Source organism: Poecile atricapillus, chromosome W, assembly GCF_030490865.1.
Source record: "Poecile atricapillus isolate bPoeAtr1 chromosome W, bPoeAtr1.hap1, whole genome shotgun sequence".
Classification (NCBI taxonomy): domain Eukaryota; kingdom Metazoa; phylum Chordata; class Aves; order Passeriformes; family Paridae; genus Poecile; species Poecile atricapillus.
The window spans coordinates 52,307,827-52,328,966 of record NC_081288.1 but is presented as its reverse complement, the minus strand read 5'-3'; the positions used below and the strand labels follow the sequence as shown (position 1 = coordinate 52,328,966).

At 40.0% G+C, this 21,140-nt stretch overlaps 2 protein-coding genes and 1 long non-coding RNA gene across 4 annotated transcripts in view; all 3 read right to left on the bottom strand.

Annotated features, from left to right (window-relative positions):
• The window catches only part of LOC131592161 (suppressor of tumorigenicity 7 protein homolog), a 139,673-nt gene extending 135,628 nt beyond the window's left edge, over window positions 1-4,045 (bottom strand). Inside the window, exon 1 of the mRNA XM_058863477.1 lies at window positions 3,860-4,045. Within this exon, the coding sequence (XP_058719460.1) occupies window positions 3,860-4,010 (151 nt within the window). The 5' untranslated portion in view covers window positions 4,011-4,045. The remainder of the gene's footprint in view (window positions 1-3,859) is intronic.
• A 9,712-nt stretch (window positions 4,046-13,757) lies between these two features.
• On the bottom strand, window positions 13,758-15,262 carry LOC131591948 (uncharacterized). The gene is made up of 3 exons (XR_009280491.1): window positions 14,995-15,262; window positions 13,978-14,076; window positions 13,758-13,845 (listed from the first exon to the last, which is right to left on the bottom strand). It is a non-coding gene; the product is annotated as an uncharacterized LOC131591948 (long non-coding RNA).
• Window positions 15,263-18,961: 3,699 nt separating this feature from the next.
• The window catches only part of LOC131591868 (F-actin-capping protein subunit alpha-2), a 29,590-nt gene continuing 27,411 nt past the window's right edge, over window positions 18,962-21,140 (bottom strand). For both annotated transcript variants that reach the window (XM_058862974.1, XM_058862972.1), the window contains 2 exons: window positions 20,747-20,809; window positions 18,962-19,931 (listed from right to left, as the gene is read on the bottom strand). In XM_058862974.1, the coding sequence (XP_058718957.1) occupies window positions 19,791-19,931; window positions 20,747-20,809 (204 nt within the window). In that variant the 3' untranslated portion in view covers window positions 18,962-19,790. The remainder of the gene's footprint in view (window positions 19,932-20,746; window positions 20,810-21,140) is intronic.

Sequence of the window (21,140 nt, the reverse complement as noted above, 5' to 3'; positions counted from 1 at the left end):
CATTGTACCAGTACACAGTATAGATCTGCAGTCGGGAAGCCCAGAAAGGGAGGTTCAGAAAGATGAGATGAGCTTTGCCAACAGCAGCCACCACCCTAAGACAGCATAGCCCTAACCTGAGAAGCAGGCTCCATCTCTCCATCTTCCACAGTATTTCTGCTAATGAAATCACCCTCAGCTTTCTTGCATGGTTTAACACGAGATAGTTTCATAAGATGGGTCTTTTCAAAGTGCTTTGCTTCCTGGTGCACACACTGGTGAACACATCTGAGGTGGGCCAGGCTGACTAAAAAAACCTCTCCGTTTTGTGCCTTCTGAGAGATTCTTGGACAAAGAGAAAGTGCTGTTGTCCTAAATTTACAGGACTTTGAACATGTTCACTTCATGCCCTGGCCACACAAACCACAGGGGTGAGTGATGGTGATGGCCAGTGCTGCCAGCCCTGCTCCACGCCAGCCTCTTCCCTCTCCAAATGGCCAACACCAATGCTGTGCACAGCGTTTCAGGTACCGGACTTTAAGAAGTCTACTACCTGATCACAAATCCCACATTAATTAAAATTTTAGCTATTTATTTCAGAAGGAACGTAATAATAATATTTTTTTAAAAAATCATAATGAAGGAATATACCATGTTCCTCAGATAACAACTCTGTCCTAGCTACCACAAGGTGATGTAGTCTTGCTATTCCAACCATGGTTACCCTGGGCCTGCTGACCTCAGGGGCCTGGCAGGACAACTTACTTGTTTTTCTTCCATTCTGCAGGCTTCTACAGCTCCCCTCTCTAGCAGCTCAGCTGGTAACACCACAGGGCCTTGCTCCAGCACAGCTGAATAATAATACTCCACAGACAGAAACAGAGCCAGACTCAGCCCAGAGTTCATACCCCTATATTTATTTTTCACACTTTTAGGAAATCAGTTTATCTGATTTCTCTACCCTCAGCAAGCCAGAGGTTTCCTCCTGTCTGCCTTGTCACAAGCCAGTCGCTTATCGCTCTGGTCATTAAATTTGTCTTTCTGTTGCACTTTGAAAGGATAAATAAATTCATCAGAAACTGTTTAGAGCCTCTTTCCTTCTTAGGATTTGACTAGAAATCCAAATTCTTATGTCAGGAAAAACAAGCACATTTTTAGAAGAGGTGTGTCTTAGTTCAGATTAGTGTGGCATTCAGAAGTTCTGCAAGTGCCAACACGGGAAGAAAATACAGCATATTATATAAAATAGGCATGTTTAAGTATTTTGGAATAAGATGATAACATTCACTTCCTCAACTGTTTATTCTGTATTTAATATTCTAGCCTGGCATATTAAGTGTCCTCTCTTGCTTCCTGGCTAATGGAATGGTACAATAGTTCAAACTCTCCCATTCATAATTCTATTATTTGATCTGGACATCAAACTAAAAAAATGAAAAAAAAAAGCCCACACGAAACACCACAATCAGACTTAACATTAATATTTTTATATGACAGACCTAGATTTCCCTTTGGGTATATCACAGTAATGTACTCCACTGAGGACACTGAAATTATGCTTGGCCAAACTGAGGACCCTCAAGCCTGGGAGCTCACACTGGATGACCAACATGCACTAATGCTCAGGTGTGCACATCTGTAGAACACTGAAAGACGGAAAAAAGACCCCGCACTTCTTCTAACTCAGACTTTCTGATACAAGTGACCAACCACCCGTCTATTTGGTGAAACCATCTGCAATGACTCTGACTGCCAGTGATGCACAGCTTGCTCCCCTGTCCTTGCCAAAAAGCAATTTAGGGCAGTGTGAACACTAATGATTCCTATTTCACTGTCAGATTTGAAGACTTTCCGACATGCAAATCCAAAAGGTTCCTTTATCAACTGATCCAAGTTTGCTAAAAATCAATGCCTGATTATGGCGAAATTAAGTTTGCCCTCTCCTTCTAGTCATCAATTCTTATAATTCTTTTCATTATTAAAAGGCCATTTCTTTCTCTCTCTCTCCATGACAATACCACCTTACTGTAATCTTATTCTGATGCTTCTCTCCAGCCCTGGAATCATTTTTCCACTATCTCCTCCAGCTCTTCCATTTCCTTTTAAAAATACTGACACTAGGCACGGAAAAACAAAGTCATACAGCAGTAGCAAGCACCAGGGCCTTGTGGCAGGTGCCCTCCCATACATGCCACACTAGTCATTCGTATCACAGCAGCCCATAGTGGACTCTGTTTTAGTTGATCTAAACCTCTAAAACCTTTCCAAATAGCTATTTCATGAAGAACAAATTGCACCTGTGGAACTGCAGTTTTTTAACTGGCTGCCTGCCGTTTGTTTGACCTCAACTCACCAACAGACCCAACTTGTTCTGGGAAAATACCAGTCACTGTTTTTAATCACTCTACTATTTCTTTATGTCACACAGAAGTTTTAGTAGCAACATTTACACATTTACTTTCACATAACTGAAATAAATATGATTGGAATCACATCATCAGTTGCTGTAGTACTTCACAATCAACCTTAAACTAATGGCAGTAGAATCCAACTGTAATCAGCTGGGTGGGCTAGCGGGGAAAGATGATCCACAATAAATTAAATCTGTTTTCATTAATTCACAAAAACTTTTAAAAACTAAACAAAACAAAGAACGATCACGTAATTACCAGTACTAATTTTTTAATAAATTCCATTTAGGATCAGACAATGCATAAAGGCCATACTGTGCCTATTGCTCTCCCTCGTAACACATTTTCATCAGGCACTCATGGACTTTCTCCAGCCTTTTTTAAACTCCTCAAAGATTTCATACTGTCATTTTACTTGCATTTTGAGACATTTCAGTAAACCCCAAGATGACTCAGCTGGAGTAACATTTCAAATGAGAAAGTACATCAAGAATTAGTTTGTTCAAACTCGGGAAGAAATCAGAGGGGGTTGATTAGGTCTCAGATGGATGCCTGTGATTTTTTGCAATAGTTCAAGTTATAACATAAAGCATTCTGACACTTCTGCTTGACAAGTGTGGCCTGCAATGTTTACCTGGGATGTATGTGTTACATAAATTATTAAGAATCGAGCAACAAGAATTACTTCCTGTTCTAATCAGCATGTGACAATGTCAAAAGAAACAAGATATTGTCCAGACATATTGTGAAAATTTGACCAAAATTGCATTTAAAGTATATAACTTATAAAAGCAATTTATAATTGTGTTTATTGTTAAAGTGAAAGCTGCCATATGCTGAATTGTATTTTTTTTTTTTAATTCTTCTTTGATGCTGGAATTACCAGAGGCTTATCAAATGAGAACAGGCCAGAGGGATGGGTGAAAAACGCTCAGATAATGTTTGACTTCCCAGCAGCAGGGATGCCACACGGGTTACATCTCATCTGCCCCATAAATAATTTGTCTTCTCCAGCATGGGGGTGGGAGAGTGGGGAGCCCAGAAATTAAATTATCAAAGCAGATGGGTAGGAGAAATAAGCAGTTTCAAGATAAAGACCTAAGTGCTCAGTCCAGACCGGCTAACAGTAGCTAAGTTCCTGCTGTTTCAGTACAGCAGTGGCACACTACCTTAGCGAGTCTGAGCACCCAAAGCAAAGTCCATTGCAACGGCGGTAATCTTCCAGCGAACTTGCACACTTATTATTTACTTATCATTCGGGAAAAAGTAGCAGAGATCTAATTTTTATCAGCGGCACAATTAAAGTTTTAATCCCGGCTAATAAAAACGTTCGAGTGCAATAGGAGCAGTGCAAGCAGCTGAAGGCAGCGCTGGAACAGCCGAGGGGGCGGCGCTGGGCGCTCCCCCACCGGCACCGCCGGCTGAGCCGCCCCCGGGGCAGGGCACGGGGGCAGCGGATCGCAGCCTACCTGAGCTCAAATTGTCATTGATCTTCAGCGGCACCCTTAAGATGTAGACGAGGAAGAGCATGATGAAGAACCACAGCGTCCAGAGATAAGTCCAGGACCAGACGATGCAAGACTTGAGCTGTTCCAAAAAGCCCGTCCCAGCTTCAGCCATGTTTTTTGGAGAGAAAAGAGGGGGAAAAAAAAAGGGGGGGGTGGTGGGGGGAAAGGGGGGACGGAGTGTGAGGGGAAACCAAGGCAAACGCTGCTCTCTGCTGCCACGAGCTCTCAGCGTGTGTCTGCGGGATGGTTCACCCCCTCTCGCCGGCCGGGCCGCCTCTCCCCCGCCCGCCGCTCGCACCGCCCGCCAGGCGCTGCGGCTGCCCCCGGGCGCTGCCGCCTCTGCCCCCGCCCGCCGCGGCGAGGTCTGGCCCGCTAAAATGGACTCCTGCGAGCTCCGCTCCGGCCGAGCTGCTGCGGACGTGCTGCGGTGGCAGCGGCGGACCTGCCCCCAGCCGCGCTCGGCCGCGCCCCGCGGCTCGGCCCCTGCGCTCGCCCCGGCCCCGGCCCCGGCCCCGGCCCTGGCCGCGCCCGCCCCGCCGCGGGAACAGCGGGGGCTGCGGGGCACGGGGGGCGGAAAGGCCGTGCAACTTCCCCCACACACATCTCCGCGATCTTGAACAATGCTTTCTGGCGGCATTTTCACCGCGCAACGGGACTTTAAGCCTAAAAAGGGCTCGCCTAGGATTTTTTTTTTTTTGCTGTTGACTCGTCTGAGCTTCTTGCTGGGATAATGAAACGGGCGTAGAAGTCCCTGGGTGCGTGTGTTGTGTGCAGTACCCAGCAGAGTCCCGAAGTGCAAAGCTCTCCTCCCTGGAAGATAACTGTAGGGCGCAATAAATGGGTGGGAAGGGACCCATACGTAGTTCCAGCCCCCTGCCAAGGGCAGGGAAGACACCCGCTAGAGATGTATCTCATTCAAATAGTGTCGGTGAAGCATAAACTTCAAGTCCTTGAATTGTACTTTTGAGAAATGCATTTGGCTTCTTCCATGAATGAGGTATTTATTCATGAAACAAGATTTGACAGCAGAATGTGATAAAAATTCAGGTCGGTAAACAAGGCTGATCTCTGCTTTTTTGGTGTCACACAGCTTATAAACATTTAAGTAAATATGCACCACATACTGCAATTTGTTTGGATCTCTCTCTCTCCTGTGTTTCCACAGTCTGTATCAAGTAGGATAACACTCTCCAGCATCTTAAGAAACAGGTACTATTTATAAAGTATTACCAAAAGAACAAAAAATCCTTGAAAATGTCTCCAACTGGTAGTAAGCACTCCGACTGAGATTTTCTAGTCTGCCAAAGAAATAGTCATCACAGAGAAAAACATAGTAGCTTTCCTAGAATGTTTATAATACCCAATGGCATTAAACCAAAATAAATCTGTAGCTGTACAAATCAATGCCTTCTCATTATAGCAAAGGCACAAAATTTGTTCTTCCAGACTACTGCAGGACTTGAAGCTGGATGGAGTACACTGCCTGTGTCTTCTGCATTTGATGGTGACAGGATCTTCTGATTAAGGGATCACGGTCTTCATATAAGAATATTGGTGCAGGACTGACAGAAGATTTTCTTGCTAATAAATCACAAAACTTTTAAAATTAGAATATACAGATTAACTACATAAAAGGTCATTTGTAATTTAATTACATACCAACAAAAACCGCATTTCAAATTTTTCAGCTTCCCCTTCCAGTTATAAAGGGAAGAAATTCTTGATACATTAGGTCACATCTGAAAAATCTTAACCTTATTCAATCATGCAGTTATTTATAAATCAAAATATTCCTCTCACATTTTCTCATGTATTAGCAAAAAGGCCAAGGCAGTAGGCAATTTTTCACTTTTATAAATTTTCCTCTATATATTTTAATTTTCAGTATATTAGTGCTTATCGTAAAAAACTGACCTATGCCCAATTTCTTTTATGTATGAAACATACAGATGGTGTATAGGGTTTTTCCAAAGTTTCTTATTATAAATAACTTTTCATTCTATTGTATTTTATATGAAGACACAAGTGAATTGTGTTGGTTCCTCCAGCTCTGCTTTCTTTATATCTCTTGTATTACCAGAAGCTCAAAACACTATGAACTGTGCCCACTTAAAGCAGAGTTATTAATTTTATGCCTTCCTTCCTCTAAGCACCACTGCTTCTTATTCCCCTGAAATTACAGAAGTTATTAATGCTTTGCAGTAATGTTACGCGTTTCACTTCCAGATCTCCAGTGTTTTTACAGGGAGAATAAAGTATTTAATAAAATAAGGATTTCTTATTGGGTGCTATACAAAGAAAAAAACAACAAAAAAACCCCAAGCAAGCAAATGAACACAACAGCAAAAAACAGTGGCACAAACCAAAGCAAAAAACCAGTCAAACGAAACAAACAAACAAAAACACCAACCCCCAAAACCCCCAAAAAGCAACCCAACAAAAAACCCAAATAAACCCCCCCAAAAGATCAGGAAATAAAAAGCTTGTGTCCAAATCCAAATGTTTGTGTGAGGTGGCAAGCAATTATGTGCTGGATATCTTGACTCATGACTAGCTTTGTGCATTCATATGACAAATTACATTTCTGCTGTTCGTGTTAAAGAAGCACCTAAGCTGACACTCAAGGCAAGTTCACTCTTCAGGCTCTATTTAACACAAATTATCTCTTGTCTCTCAGTTCTCTTGGAATTAAGTTCCAAGTAAATACAAAGCCTTGAAATATGCATTTCACAAGTCAGAAGCAAACTGTTCAGTACTATGAAAAGACACCCTTTTGAGTGTCATCTGGCTTCAGGCACTCATTTGCTAAGTCAATATATGAGAGAATACAGCTGAAGTGAATCATTGGACAAAAATAATTTTGAAAATAGTGTTTTACCTTTCTGCTAAAATTTTCCACTCAGTTATCTCACTTGTTTAGAGTTTTCTCACACAAGGCCTCAGTTCCTACCTCAAAATAATACCTGTAACTGCAAATACTACTAATTTGTTGGCCATAAACCCAGTTCAGAGTTTCTCATATGACTGTTGATGACTTTGCTAAATGAAATCAGGAAGCAGAAACTATGACAGTTACTATACATGAGGTACAGTGAAGTTTTGTTTCTTTTCAGAAGAGAGACATTTTCTTGAGCTTGGGTCCTGGCAAATAAGAAAGAAGAGATGGGACCACTGTGCAGCAAAAGTCCAGTTTGAAAATTTTGCTCACTCCATCTTTGTATGGGTCCAAAGTAGTCCAAGATCCAAAGCAGTGGGAGTTTTAATGTTTGGGTGTTCTAGTAAACTTTAAAATATCTTCTATCTGATAATTTCAGAGATCGGAATGAGAGACCTTTTCTAGGCCCATAATGTGGAACCTTCTTGGAACCTGGCTATAAAATAAGATTGCAATGGGGTCTTGGCAGCCAAAAGATGGCCAGGCACACTAGTCAAGGACATTCATCAATGGCAGAAATGAGATCTACACGAGCTCCACATACATATGTGAGCACTGGGAAACACTGTCAGCTTGGTTCAAAGGAGCCAGACATCCCCCTCGCCTCCAGCTCATTAGTAACTGAATCCATTAAACATAATCCAAACACTTTTAAATCTAGATATACATTAAACAACAACATACTTATGCACATGTATGCATGCCTATATCCAGGTGTGAGCTTACATCCATATAAATAATAAGCATATAGTGCACCTATTTAGATATATTTAGAAGCTGCATTTTAAGCAGTATCAGGGTTGAACTGGAGATGGCAGTATAAGCTGGAACCAGCAGTGGTTGAGAAGCAGTGTGCCAGTGTGAGTGAAAGCAGTGGAGAGTTCATGGGATCCCATACATAGCACTTTACCAAAGTCTGCATAAAATGCCTTAATCAAAATGCCTTAATCACAGGCCAAAAATCTGTTTTCAACTAAAGTACACACAACCCTTAGTCACAATCCAGAGAACTGAAAATATGCTAAGAAACACTGAAATAAAAAATTGTGCTTAGTTTACAATTTAATCAATGTATTTTTATTAAAACAAAGATGTTGCAAAAGTATGCAACTACAGACTTCTGAACAGCGTGCTCAGGCTGAAGTTTCTGTTCCCCATTCTAAAAGTGGGATATTACAGTATTACAGGAATATTATTTAGCTTAAAGACCATAATATTTAAAAGCACACGATGAATACTAATGAGAAAAAGTCAAATATGCCTTGAGCACCACTTGTCCAAAAGCTTAAAAAAATTGTTTCCATTATTAACAAAAATGTTGTCCATGGCTATGGGTACACTTCCAGAAAACAGGGTTGTATAATGCGTCAGGGTAGTTGCATGGGAAGGAGGGAAGCTGGCCTGAAAGTTGTTTTAAGATCTTTACTGACAAAAATTTCAACCAGCCCGCTGCAGTAATTGCAAGACAAGTAACAAAATCCAGGTTAGAAGTGGCTCAGTTGAGAATCAGATGTCAGTGCAAAGAGAGGGCAAAGGAAGGTGCTGGTAGATAGCTAGTGCAACTGAGAGCAGAGTTTCAGTATTTTTGGGTAGTGTTCAAAATATTTCATAACCAGAAAGAAAACCCCAACCAAATTCCAAAAAGAGCAAAAAGAAAAAAAACAACCAAAAAAACCCCTTCAAACCAAACCAAATCCAAACCTGTTTTCTTCTGCTACTTTTTTGCCTAATTACTTTTTTTCCCTGAAAATGAGATGGGAGTTTTACCCTGACTGTCACCACACTTAGGCATCAAGGTGGGGAAGTGCCCCACCCTAAACACACACATTTGATAAAGCAAATTGTTTGGGGTTATTTTAAATCCATGGAAATATCCCCAGGAGCACCTAGGTATTTTGTGAAGTGGACACACACATTCACTGAGGCATTTCATTAAGCTTCTTTGCAAAAAGCTGGTGGATCGAGACACGTCAGTATTTGTACAAGATGGTACGTGCTTAGGATTCATAAAGGAATCATGCGAGCTGCGAGGCTGGCCCCTGGTCAAAAGAGAGCTCTCCACAAGTCAGGATCTGGCATCTGCATCCACACATGTTCTGTACGTCACGGGAGGCTGTGGGAGAAACAGGGAGGCAGAGACAGATGGCGAAAAGCCCAGAGGAAATCAGCACTGGCTTCTCTCTCCCCTACTGAGGTCGAGGAAAAGGACAAGAGCTCTGCTCCCCAAATCCACACCTTGGACTGAAGCCAAACAGTAAATCTACTTTTTTTGGTTTTGTTTTGTTTTTCTTTGTTTTTTACGGAGATGCATTTGTGGGAGATATGAAAGACATGGCCTTTTTTCACTAATTGCTATCTTAACCTTTTTTTTTTAAGGAAAAATATGTTCAGTGTGATCTTCAATTTAGTAAGTGTTCATATTATATTTAATGAAAAGACATTTTAAAGTGAGAAAAAGGTCTCAACTCCTCCCATCTGAAATCTGCAATTAGCAGAGTGTAGCTTATTTTTCCTTTAGCATTTGCAACATGGCATCTTTACCTGCTATGCATTGGTAGAAGCACAGAAATCCACTGGCAGTTACATTCTACTTAATCTCCAGAAATTCAGAGGAAGGAAACTGAGCAGTCACCTTGCTGGATCATGTACAGGTAATTATTGCTGATTGAGGCTAGCAACGATTACAGAGAACAGCTCTGCCTGTAGGCAGGAAGGGATTGAGCGAGCCATGGAAACAGGTAGCATCTAAATGGCACGTCATCTACTCAGATCACATCTAGATTTGGCTCCGAGCCAAATCTTGTTAAACCTTTGCAAAATCAAGAACAAAAATATCCTTTTGCCTTGTCTGATGCAATTCTTTTCTCTTTTGCTTGCTTGTCTTGCCTCCCACCCCCATCCAGTATACCATTGCTGAGAAAACCTCCCTCATAGAGCTTCTTCTTACCCTTTCCACAGATGAAGGTGCCTATGAGCTTGTCTTTAAATTTAGAGACTATAGAACAATTGTCCATCTTACATGTTGGCTTCATCATATTCTACTTTCTTGCCTCCTTTGCTCTTCAGTTTTTCTTGGTCTGTTCTTGCTGGTCACAGCATTCTTTCTTCTGTACTCAGCAGTCATTCTTCAGATCCAAATACCTTTCCCACAGCATCCTTTAATTCAGTCCATCCTGCCTCTCCTTTTAGTAGTGATGCAATCATTGTACCAGATTACATTTTAGAAAGCCTTATTGTTGATCCTGATGTAGTCTGTTAAGGAGAAAATTCTGGAAAGGAAAAATCATGGTGGCCATTTCTCAAGTAAGAGTCTCCTGGCTGCAAAAGTGGCATTTCAGAGCAAGCCCTTGTCTTTAAAATATTTTTATTCCATTAGAAGTATCTGACAGACCTTGCAGCTTGTCTCAGGCCCTATGTGGGCAGGTGATGGGTCCAGGAAAGAGAGAATGTAGCTTCCACTAGTACAGAGCCCTGGGTTGACCAACAACCCACAACAAAACTTAGTGTTAATTGTTGTTGCCAATGGCATATCTTACATTGCAGTGGGATGTTCATATTCATTACCTGAAATAATTTCAAGAAGAAATTTCATGGAACATCATATAATAGAATTTGGGTTGGAAGGGTTCTTTAATATAATCTAGTTCAAACCCACTGTCCCATCTTCCACTAGACGAGGATGCTCAAAGCCCTCTTCAACTTGGCCTTGGACACTGCCATGAAATGAATGGGGCATCCACAGCTTCTCTGGGAAACCTCTTCCAGTGCCTCACCACCCTCCCAGTGAAGAATTTCTTCCTAAGATCTAATCTAATCACTAATTTTGGTGATTTCACAGTAGGCCTTCCATCCCCTCTTAATCTTAACAGTTTGCATCTCTTTTCTTCTACATTTTTCAAATAAAGTGTGTGTTCTTTGGCCGAAGTGAATTCTACATATCTATGCTTTTATATAAAAATTTTGTAGTTCAGCCTCCTTCCAATTGTGAAGAACACAGAAGGGAAGGTGATGAGGTCACCTGGTTGACGATTTTCTTCCTTCTCACGCCTGCTACTGTTGGTAAGCACAATATAAAATTACTTTCTCCGTCATAACATACTGCTATCTGGTAGCCTACTTGTTATCTCTTACCATGCAACTCTGAATTTACTACACAGCTGAGTGTGATTGGCTTTAGCCAAGACTGTCACAGATGTAGGAGTGAGGTGGGTGCCTGCAGCCCAGGAAACGATGGCATTTCTCACATATGCCACCCACTTGTTGAGAAAAAGGTTGTTTGTACTCCAATCACCAGTGGATATCTGCAGTTCCATTTTTCTGTATATATCCCTGGCCCCATTTACTATTTATTACTGAAATCTGCTATAGATGTGGCATTACTCATTCCCTGATGGTTTCTTTCATGACACTTGCCACTACAGTACCATAGACTGTGTAAGGACTTTGTCCATATTCTCTTTTGCAAACAGAAAGCTGTGATAGAGAAGGAAGAACACTAAATGTAGTCACTAATGTGGGATCTCAGGCATCACTGGATAACATTACTCATAACATCACATTTGTTGAACTCCAGTCTGACAACAGTTTGAAAGAGCAAGTGCTTCTATATATCTGGGTTTCTCTGGGCTTGCATAAGGTAGTAGTTCTCAACGTAGCCTTCAATTCTTTCCCTTCTCAGTATACCCTGCCCTTCCCAGACATCTTTCCTTAGAAACAAGACTTATTTTCATTCCTGCTTCTGCTATTCAGCCATTTTCAGAAAGGAAGTAAATACTTTCTTTGGCTTCATTTACTAGAGATATTTGTGTATTTTTCTTGTGCTCTCACCCTCCTGAAAATTAGCTGTTAGACCTTTCCTATCATGAGATACAGACTATTCCCCAAGTCTTTATCTTTTCTATTTTACACTTTTATCTTCTGCACTTGAGATTGGAAATCCTTAGGAATGCCTCTTCTACAGGCAATCCCAAGTTTGCTCTGGCTAATTGGTTTTAATGGTGTATCTTCCTCTTGGTTGTTCCATCAGAAATTTTTTGGTTCCTGTTTCGGTTCCTGACAAACACACATCTGATCATTTGAGGGATGCTGATTTATGTTTGACTCCAGTCTTGGCTCACTTCACTTTCTGTTTAGACACCATCAGTGCAGGTAAAGAAGCCACTTGGTCTTCGTGTTGCTGACTGAATCAGTTGCTCTGCATGGCAGCAGGGAAGAGTAACAAGATGAAAACCCTGGCAGGCAAGCAGGGAGCTTCACCATACACTTCTGTTCTATTCCACTCAGCATTTCCTAACCTTGCTGGCAAGGCACAAATAGCTGTACTGAAGGGGCTTTTCCTTACTTCAAAAAACTAGGATTCTGAGAAAAGGATATAGTAATGGTTGCTGCTCACCTTCTGTGGTGATCTCCACCACAGGTCTGCCACATGGTTGGAGCAAACCCATCAGCTGCATTGAAAACCCACTGTTACAGATAACCTGGAAACCTCTTTTACTGGGTGTTAATTTGTTGGTAGCTTTCATGATTTCTAGAACAATAATCCTTGATCGTGAGATTCCCCAGATTGCATCTGCTACTGTCCTGTTTCTCATTGTTGTCATCACCTGTTTTGACACCAGGCACTGGGTTACCACTCTCTGTCAGCAGCTACAACCTGGGTAGCAACTTCACTATATCCAAAAGGACCTTACCAAGAGGGTGAAGGGTGGCTGGATTTATTCCTTGGGAATTTATATACTGGCACACTCCCCCCTTCTTCATTTGCATTCAGATGGAATAACTCGGACCATATCAACTGCTGGTAGGACTGCAAGACACACTGTTTCTAGCTGAAAGAGCTAAGGAGAGGTAGACAAGCTCTTAAAGGGAAGATGATGGCTCAAGAAGCTTAGTAATGAACTGGGAAAAGACACACACTAATTACTGATTAACAGATTTTGCTACACCCAGAGAATCAGTCATGCAGAAACCATTTCCTTGCAGCAAAGCCTTGGAACAGGAGCAGCACTTCAATTCTTCATGAGCATATGGCATTTATTTTCTTAGCATCACTCAGGTCTAGCCTTTTGTAATTGAGCCAGCTCCTGGCACCAAGGACAGCTGAAGAGCCTTTCATACTCAGCACACGCCTACAGGAACTTTAAACAGGCTCTTGAATGATTCACACTTTTCTGATACTCCAGAAGTAATTCTGGCCAATTGGTGGAGGAGAGCTGTCCTATACATTGAGACATACAGAATGTGCTTGCATGGATGTTACAACAGCTACCATCCAGTTTCCACCAGATGAGATGCACCTCAGAGCTTGTCAGCTGACTGATCATTGATTCCTGTTCCTTTCCGTAGAAAAAAGGTAGGAAAGCAGCATATTAAGTGCTTCCTAGCACAAAACAGGGTGGTGCATTTCGACTCCCCAGTTTTAACTGACATCAGTACCTACTGAAAAACAAGTTGCCTGTTGTTGGGACAATATCCTAGATAACAGGGATTCAGTTCATTGCCCTGGAAAAGTCCAAAGCAGCCCATCTTTTCATTCCAAGATGCTCTCAGTTCAGAATTCATGTGCTGACTGGTCCACATTATTAAGATACATTATTAAGATGGTCTCATTTTTTGTACACTCCCAGTACCTGCTTTGTCAGTAGAGAAGGATAACATCAGATACAAATACCTAGAAGTGTCTGATTGGTTGGTTTTATCTCCTTTATTTAGCATTATTATAAAAATTCCTAATAGCTGATGAAAATAATATTAGAGAATATTATTGCAATCAAGATCAGATTCTAGCAAAAGGAAATCCAAGTACCAGCTTACCATCATGATAGCCTGCAGTATCATCAGGGCTGAAATGAACAATATGCAGGGAAAAACAAGCATTTCAGAATAAGCAGAAACCAAAAAGCAGGATGTAAGGAAATTACTTACGAGTATTGGATTTCGTGTAGAAATTGGAGTTGCAGTATTCAATCTTTAATCGAACAGCTAGTCTGGAGATGCTCTTCAAATACATAAACTATGTTGCAAAAAGAATGGAAAAAAGCCTTTCTTTGTGTCCACAGCTAATATCAAAAAGGTCAAGATCTGGTAGATGGTTGATTTATCTTTTCCTACTATCTACCTTAATACTAGTAATACCAAAACCTACAAGAACTTGGAGAGGAAGGATCATCTTTAGCAATTTATTTCAGAGCAGACGAGCCTGTCCTGCCACATACAGTCAAGATGCAGCTGATGGTGTCACACTCTGGAAAAAAAAAATCAAGATAAGCTTTTGCATTCCATCGAAGGATTTCTCACACCACTGTTTTTCAGAAACCATCCAACTGAATATTCAGCTTTGGAATCTGTAATCAAAACTGCCTTTTGGCTAAGTTTTTGCTACCTATTGTTTCAGTTGTTACAGTGAAGTTACAGACTTGCAAAGCTTACCAGCTTTACAGCATCTGAAAGCTGGTTTGACAATCACCTGTCACATAAAAGGAAAGAATAAAGCAGATTTTTGTTCCTGCTACTTAGTTTAAAACTGCTAATGACTCCTGAAAGCTCCAATTTCTACTCCGGTGTGCATGCAGATATTAACCGTGTCACAGCAAACTTGAAAATGTATATATTTTTAAAATCTGTTCCTATTTTGAATATTGATTTATTTAGTAATTACCTTGCTTCTTTTCCAAGTCTGTTTCCCTAATTTCCAAATTATGTGGAAGTTCTTACTGCATGATTGGACCCAGGTCACTGTCCAAATAGCAGGTTATTGACAGAAGGGCACCAGGGGATTTGGGACAGCAGCCTTAGTTGTGCCTGGGTTAAGACAGACTGTGCCAGGACAGGGAGAACAGCTCAATCCACACTTGCAGCACATGTGCCCAGAGAAGTGGATAGCAGAGGCTGCAGCTCATAGGCACTGTACAATGCAGATTTGGCTACAAGTGCTGTGCCAGCCTCCATCAAACCTGTGCTCCTGGAGTGCAACTTTAATTGAACTGCCCCTTTCCTTGGAGCTGCAGCATCAGGCTCCCTGTCACAGGCTGAGCAGGAACTGTGGCTGAATGGAAACACATGGCACCTTTCTTCCTTACAGAAAATCATAATTGATCGCAGCCTTCTACCTTTTATCATCTTACTGACACATCTTGTGTTACAACTGGATGTGCAGCCTCACCTGGGAAAAGGCAGCATGACAGCACTCCATGAGAGCATTCCAAATCCCAGGGCTTATCTGTGGGCCCCTTACTGCACAGTTCTATCTTCTGGCACCTCCACAGAAAAGCAACAATTTCAATGTTTTTGCCTTTGGGCATCTAAATTTTAGTACCCAGCCTCTGCAACAGATGCAACACCACCACCCACCACCCAAGAAACCCAGCACACCAGGCAAGGAGGCTGCTCAAGCAGACACAAAGAAACACTTTCAATCCACAGCAGCCTAAGAGAATGAAAGACATGTATTTTTCCTGCACTCAAGAGCTTGTGGCTGTAATTTTCAATTAGGTTCATAAACACTTCACCTGCAAAAGAGGAGATAGCCTCATTTTCTTTTAGCCAGTTATTTAGTACATTTGCTCCAGGGAAGCTGGATCCCTTCCTTACCTCAGGGGACTAAAACTCAGATCTCTGTGCTTGAAGAAAGTACCTTAGGTTCCAGATACACCACAAGCACACTGCTGCACTGTAACTGAACAAGGCCTCTGGGGGCACTTTTACTTCCTAAGAAAGAGATAGTGCGCATATTTTTCTGAACACTTTTTCAGAACACTGCTTGTTTGGTACTTGCAATGGCAAAGCTGCAGCTCAGCCTTCCTTCTATACTACTATTTTTAAGTAGATTCTGAAATTATCTTAAACGGTAACTCAAACTGAGCTGCATACTGGGAAGCTACTTATTAAAGGAAGCACTCTCATTTCTTTCACTGATGCTTAAAACAGCTGTACTCACTGTACACTTGAAACTGAAAATAATTAAGCACATTTAAAGGCAAACATGAAATTACTACAAATCATTATTGGCATATGGTAGTATCCTCCCAAACCATCCAACCAACTACAACATACCTGCTTTAAGCAGGTGTATTTACAACCCATAAGCTTGAAGTTGTTTCTGATCTGACATTATTTCAAACTGCAGCTAGTCAGGCAAAGAAGACCCTACATGCTCCTCTTGACTGAAGAGGAACAAACATGATAGATTTGCCCCTGCACAACTTTATTGATAAGCAAAGAAAAGATGCACAGCAGTCTAAATGTATCCTTTAAGACAATGATTATCATTCTGCCCCTTTTTTCTGATGAACACATGGCTGACATCATGCTGAGCAATACCTGTTACAGGTAAGTAAGTCACAGTAGCAGAGGAAAATATTGCTAATGAGAACCTAGCAAGTATTAAACATTCATTTTCACAGAAGGAATAAAGTGCCTATTCACAGTTCCTTTTTCTTAGCTGTAAAAGAAAAAAATGACCTTTTTAGATAAGATCTGATGCCAATTTTCCCCTTAAAAAGAAAGAGTTCAGAGTTGACAATGTCACACAAAAATTGACACTTCAAGGTTATGAACAAACTAAGTTTAATCTAAACCTAGTTTACAGTTGCATCAGATGAAGAACAGTTTCAGTCTTTCCAGTCAACAAATGCAGCAGAAGCTATGTCTGTGTCAGCAAGTAATTCAATATGATAGGAATGAAATCCACAGAATTGAACAGTTGATGAAACTTCTATACGTACAGTATTTACAGTCTGGAAATGTGAAGGCCCAGTTTTGTCTGAAGCTCCAGACACCCTCAACACATAGGTAGGTGGTTTCAAGCTGCCAGAAAGAAACCACTGGTATGGATTTGGGTCACCATTCAGAGCTGGAGGGCATCTGGTGCACACTCAGAGCCCAGGTCCCAGTTCTGAGTTCTCCAAAAGGAAATGAACTCAAGAGCACCAAAACAGCTTTGACAGCCAAACCAGTCTGTGGGATGTGGGAATGAGAGGGATTTCCAAACTGCACAAACCACATTGCTGCCACAGATGCAGCTGAAGACATCCCCTAAAGAGAACATATCTCTTAGGATGTTCAGCCTCACAATGCTTTTAACCCTGGCTGAGTCACCATCTCCTAATGAACTGTGTTGCACTGTTCCCAGGAACCAGATGGCAGAACTGTTATCAGCATATAGAGGGGTAAGCAGCATAGCCATGTAATGAAAATTACAATGATTTTAAAGTTTCATTTTACCCACAGTATGAATTTTAAGACAGACATATAAAAAGGGGCTGCTCGGGAGAACCTGAAAGCCGAACTGCCGCTCCTGTTGCAGAGGTTCACAAAGAACAGCTGCTTACAGAATTTAAAAATTCCTTCATATAAAGGGGCACTAAGATACATAAGATGTAATACACTTCAAAAACACAAGCATTTTACAAGTCCATTTTACAAGCCATAATGTCTATTACATCAAGATTGAACAATACAAAGCTTGTCTTTATATTTAAAAATAGAATATAAACAAATAATAGTTCACATTAAGACAATTGCCACAGCAAAATTTCTCAGAGAAAGTGCTTTACCTACAGAAAATACCCGAAAGCCTACCAAGCAAGCTCTAAAATTTAGAAGTGGTAGGGATAGAAACAAAAAAAAAAGTGCATGTGATGCCCAAAACTTTGCTAGAAATCAAGAACTCCAAATGTGCCATGTACCTCAGCTGATAGCTCAGCTTCATCTGGGGAGTCATTACCCCTAAATATGATACAGCACACCATTTTGAAAAAGTAACAGAATAGCTGATTTACTTATAAATGGCTTTATTGAAGCTATAACTTAATAAATTTGATATTCAAGGTGTAAAGTTGTCTCACAGACTAAAAATTAACACTAGATAAAACATAAGTAATACAGATCTACTTATGTTATCCAGCTGGTAGAACTGAACTTGAAGGAAGCAATTCTTTCAAGATAAGAAATTAAGACTATCATAGGACTGAACAAACAGAGAGGGAAATACAGTAATAGAGTACTTCACAGTAAAATACCTCTTTATTAGGAATATATTTAAAACTAGCTCTTTATTTCAGGTAAGAAAAATAGCATTCTGACTTTTAGTCAGTGCTGATTCTGGTCATTTGCAACATTCTAAACAGCTAGAGAAGTTATTTGCACCATTGATGCCCATTAACAATTCCCCTGCCTATTCACTGCCTTTTTTTACTTTGTTCTTAAATATGTTGGAAGAAATTCTTCAGTAGGGTTTGTATTTAGATCTTAGTTAAGACTGACAGACTGACTTGACAGTGACTCAGCATTTGTTATTAGCTCACAAGCAGATTTTATGAGCTAATTTGAAAAGAACAACATAGTTCAGGAGCTGAACTGCAAAGGCAATTGAGAGGGCAACTATCCAGGAAGACTGTGGTAGAACAAATCCCACTCTTCTACTATACAGTTTAGTACTGTAAAGTAGCAGCAGTTTCAAGAACTTCTATACCTCTGTATAAGAGAGCACTGAAGAACAGAATACTGGGGTATTGCTATTCAAATTCAAACAACAAACTACTTCATATGTACATTTTTATACTCAGTACAAGTCAAGACTCTCTTGCTATGCTGTAACTTGAAAGTTTCAGGTAATTAGATCATGCTGTAAACAAAGATATAAAACATTTGTGTAAGCTTTACTGGTTTAGGAGTGTACATAAACACCTGCCTTCTAAAAAATAAAACACCTGTTTAATTTTCCATCATGAGCATATAAGTAGGTAGCATATTGTAAAACAAGCTTTTATCCAATTAAAAATGAAATCTATGCATTTCATGGAAGTGTTACACCACATTTATAATGAAGTCTGTGTTTTTAGATATTTGACATCCATTTTCAAAATGAGATATAACAGGGAAAGAATTCTCTGCACAAATGTATTGATTTCTGGTCTTGGAATTTCTTCTATCCTCTGTAGTCAATATGAAGCTAAAATACACCTGTTTTAAGCAGACTTCCATATGCAGATTTTTTTTAAATGCAGATGAAAGCAATAATGATATTACAATCCCTAAGTACACAAGTTTGTGTCTGTTTTAAGCAGAATTTTAAAAATATTTATAAACACCAAAAATAGGGTATATCAGGAAGCAATCTGATACTCAAATAAATAGAAAATTTGCATTTTAATGTCACATTGAATTTTAGTACATTTCAATCCAAGAAAAAATAAACAGACATAGCAATGAGTACAGGATTATATATATTACAATATGCCTTGTTATAATACAGTTATAGCTTTATGATAAAAAAAACCTGGAGGGCAGATGGAGTTTCAGCTCATAATTGTCAGAACAAAGCATTAAATGCATTTCTGGAGTAAGTACTTTTATTTCACTTCAAAATCTTAAAACAGCATTAGACTTTGTCCTTTTCTTTAAAAAAAGGAATTAGCTACCATGGGGCGAGCAAGTATGTCTTCTAGGTTTCAATGATACAGAAAATGCTTTTCCCAATTTTACATACAATGAAAGGACAGATGATTTCAAAAACAGCACCTATGGCTAACTCCATGTTGACCTTGACCTAGAAATGCATGTTACTCATCTCCACAATGAATCCAGCAAATTTTGCAAGTTGTCTATTTCACATGAAAGCAAGAGAAAGGGTTATCATATGCAAAAATATTTTTTCCAACTGTTCTTAATGTGTAATTGAAAACTAAAGGCATGGTCTCTTCATTATAAAAAAATAAAGGTACAACAGAAACTCTAAAGGAAGATATTCAGCTATAGTGAAGTTGCAACCCTCTGAAAGGAAGGAAAAAAAAAAGAAGTCAATTAGCTAAGCTTTGTGCTCTAACCAAACTACTTACAGTGATTTTCAATGGCAAAAGCCCATGCTGACTGGGTGATTTGACAGTTCCAAATATTTTTTGTAATAATTTTTATTTGTATACAAGGACACTAAAATGATCCAGTCATGCAATGTTCAGTTTAAGCATTCTGCATCTCTTTTCCAATCTTATAGCTAAGGATCTTGTTCCAGTCAATCTTGGTGCGGGTAACTGGCAACTGTCGACGTAAGGCCTTGAAAGTAGTGTCCGACATAGTCTGATAGTTCTCACTGATAGCAGTCTGTCAAACACAAAGTCACACAAAACAGACATGTCAAGAACAGAACTAGGATGCCACAAAAACATTCCGTGACTCAGTGGCCTGCTACTTCCTAAACATAACACCATGCTTAATTGAAATAATACTTAATGAAGGAAAGCTGCTAGATATAGATTGAGACTACGTGAAGAAAATTAATGACACATGTAATAAACCTGGTCATAACCAAGGTTTTTCAGCAAACCACAGTGTGGTTAATCAGCAGCATGAATAAAATGCTGATCAGTTAGCTCATACATCATAAATTCCAGACAGAAAAGTCTTCCACTGTTTATCCTGTGGGGATGCTAAAGTCAGTCCACAACATCATTTGAACTTGAACATAATGCATACTATAGATACTTGGCCTGAATGAACATATGTCCACTTCTGCAGAATGCATCTAGAGCAGTTACACTTTTCTAACTTTGAAATGAGTAATTGAAAGAAGTAATGCCTATTTGCTAGTCATTTTTAGCCAAGCTGTCTAACAGAGTAGCCTTTGAACAGAATCTGTACAAGAAATTTCACTTATGGAATGCATTAATGCTTTATGACATCAGAATTGCTGATCCTTAATCATGCAAGGAACTCTTCCACTCTCAGAAAATTACTTCTCTTGTAATGTTAGACAGGTGAGCACAATCACCAGGTATGAAAAGGCAAGACACAGTTAGCAGCATGCAATCTTTTCATATGGAACTGCCTTATCTTGTTGGTTATAGAACACGAGCTTTGGTTAAGTATATGTTAATGCTAGAAATATGGGTGAGAATACAGTATTTCTTTCAACATACCTGATACTCATTTTCTGCAGCCTCTACGATTTTTATAAATTCCTTTGCTGTCTGGGCTTCATTCTAGGAAAAAAAGCATTTGATTTAGGTCTCACATACAGTATAATTCTCTAACCTATTAGTTATGAGTCAGGTAGACTTGGTGAGAACACTTGACCATTCAGTGGCTAAACCAAAACTGAACATTCATCCAAAAGGCATATCCCATATGATGACAATGATGTTAGAAAAATAAAATCAAACTGTAACAAGCAAAAGAATGCCATGAGGCATATTTTGATTAAGAATTCTATGGCATGATAAAAAGACATACAGATCAGCATTTGGAAAAATGAAAATGAAACAATGAAAAATGAAAAAAAGGAATAATTAAAAATGCCCACCCAAGTCTCTG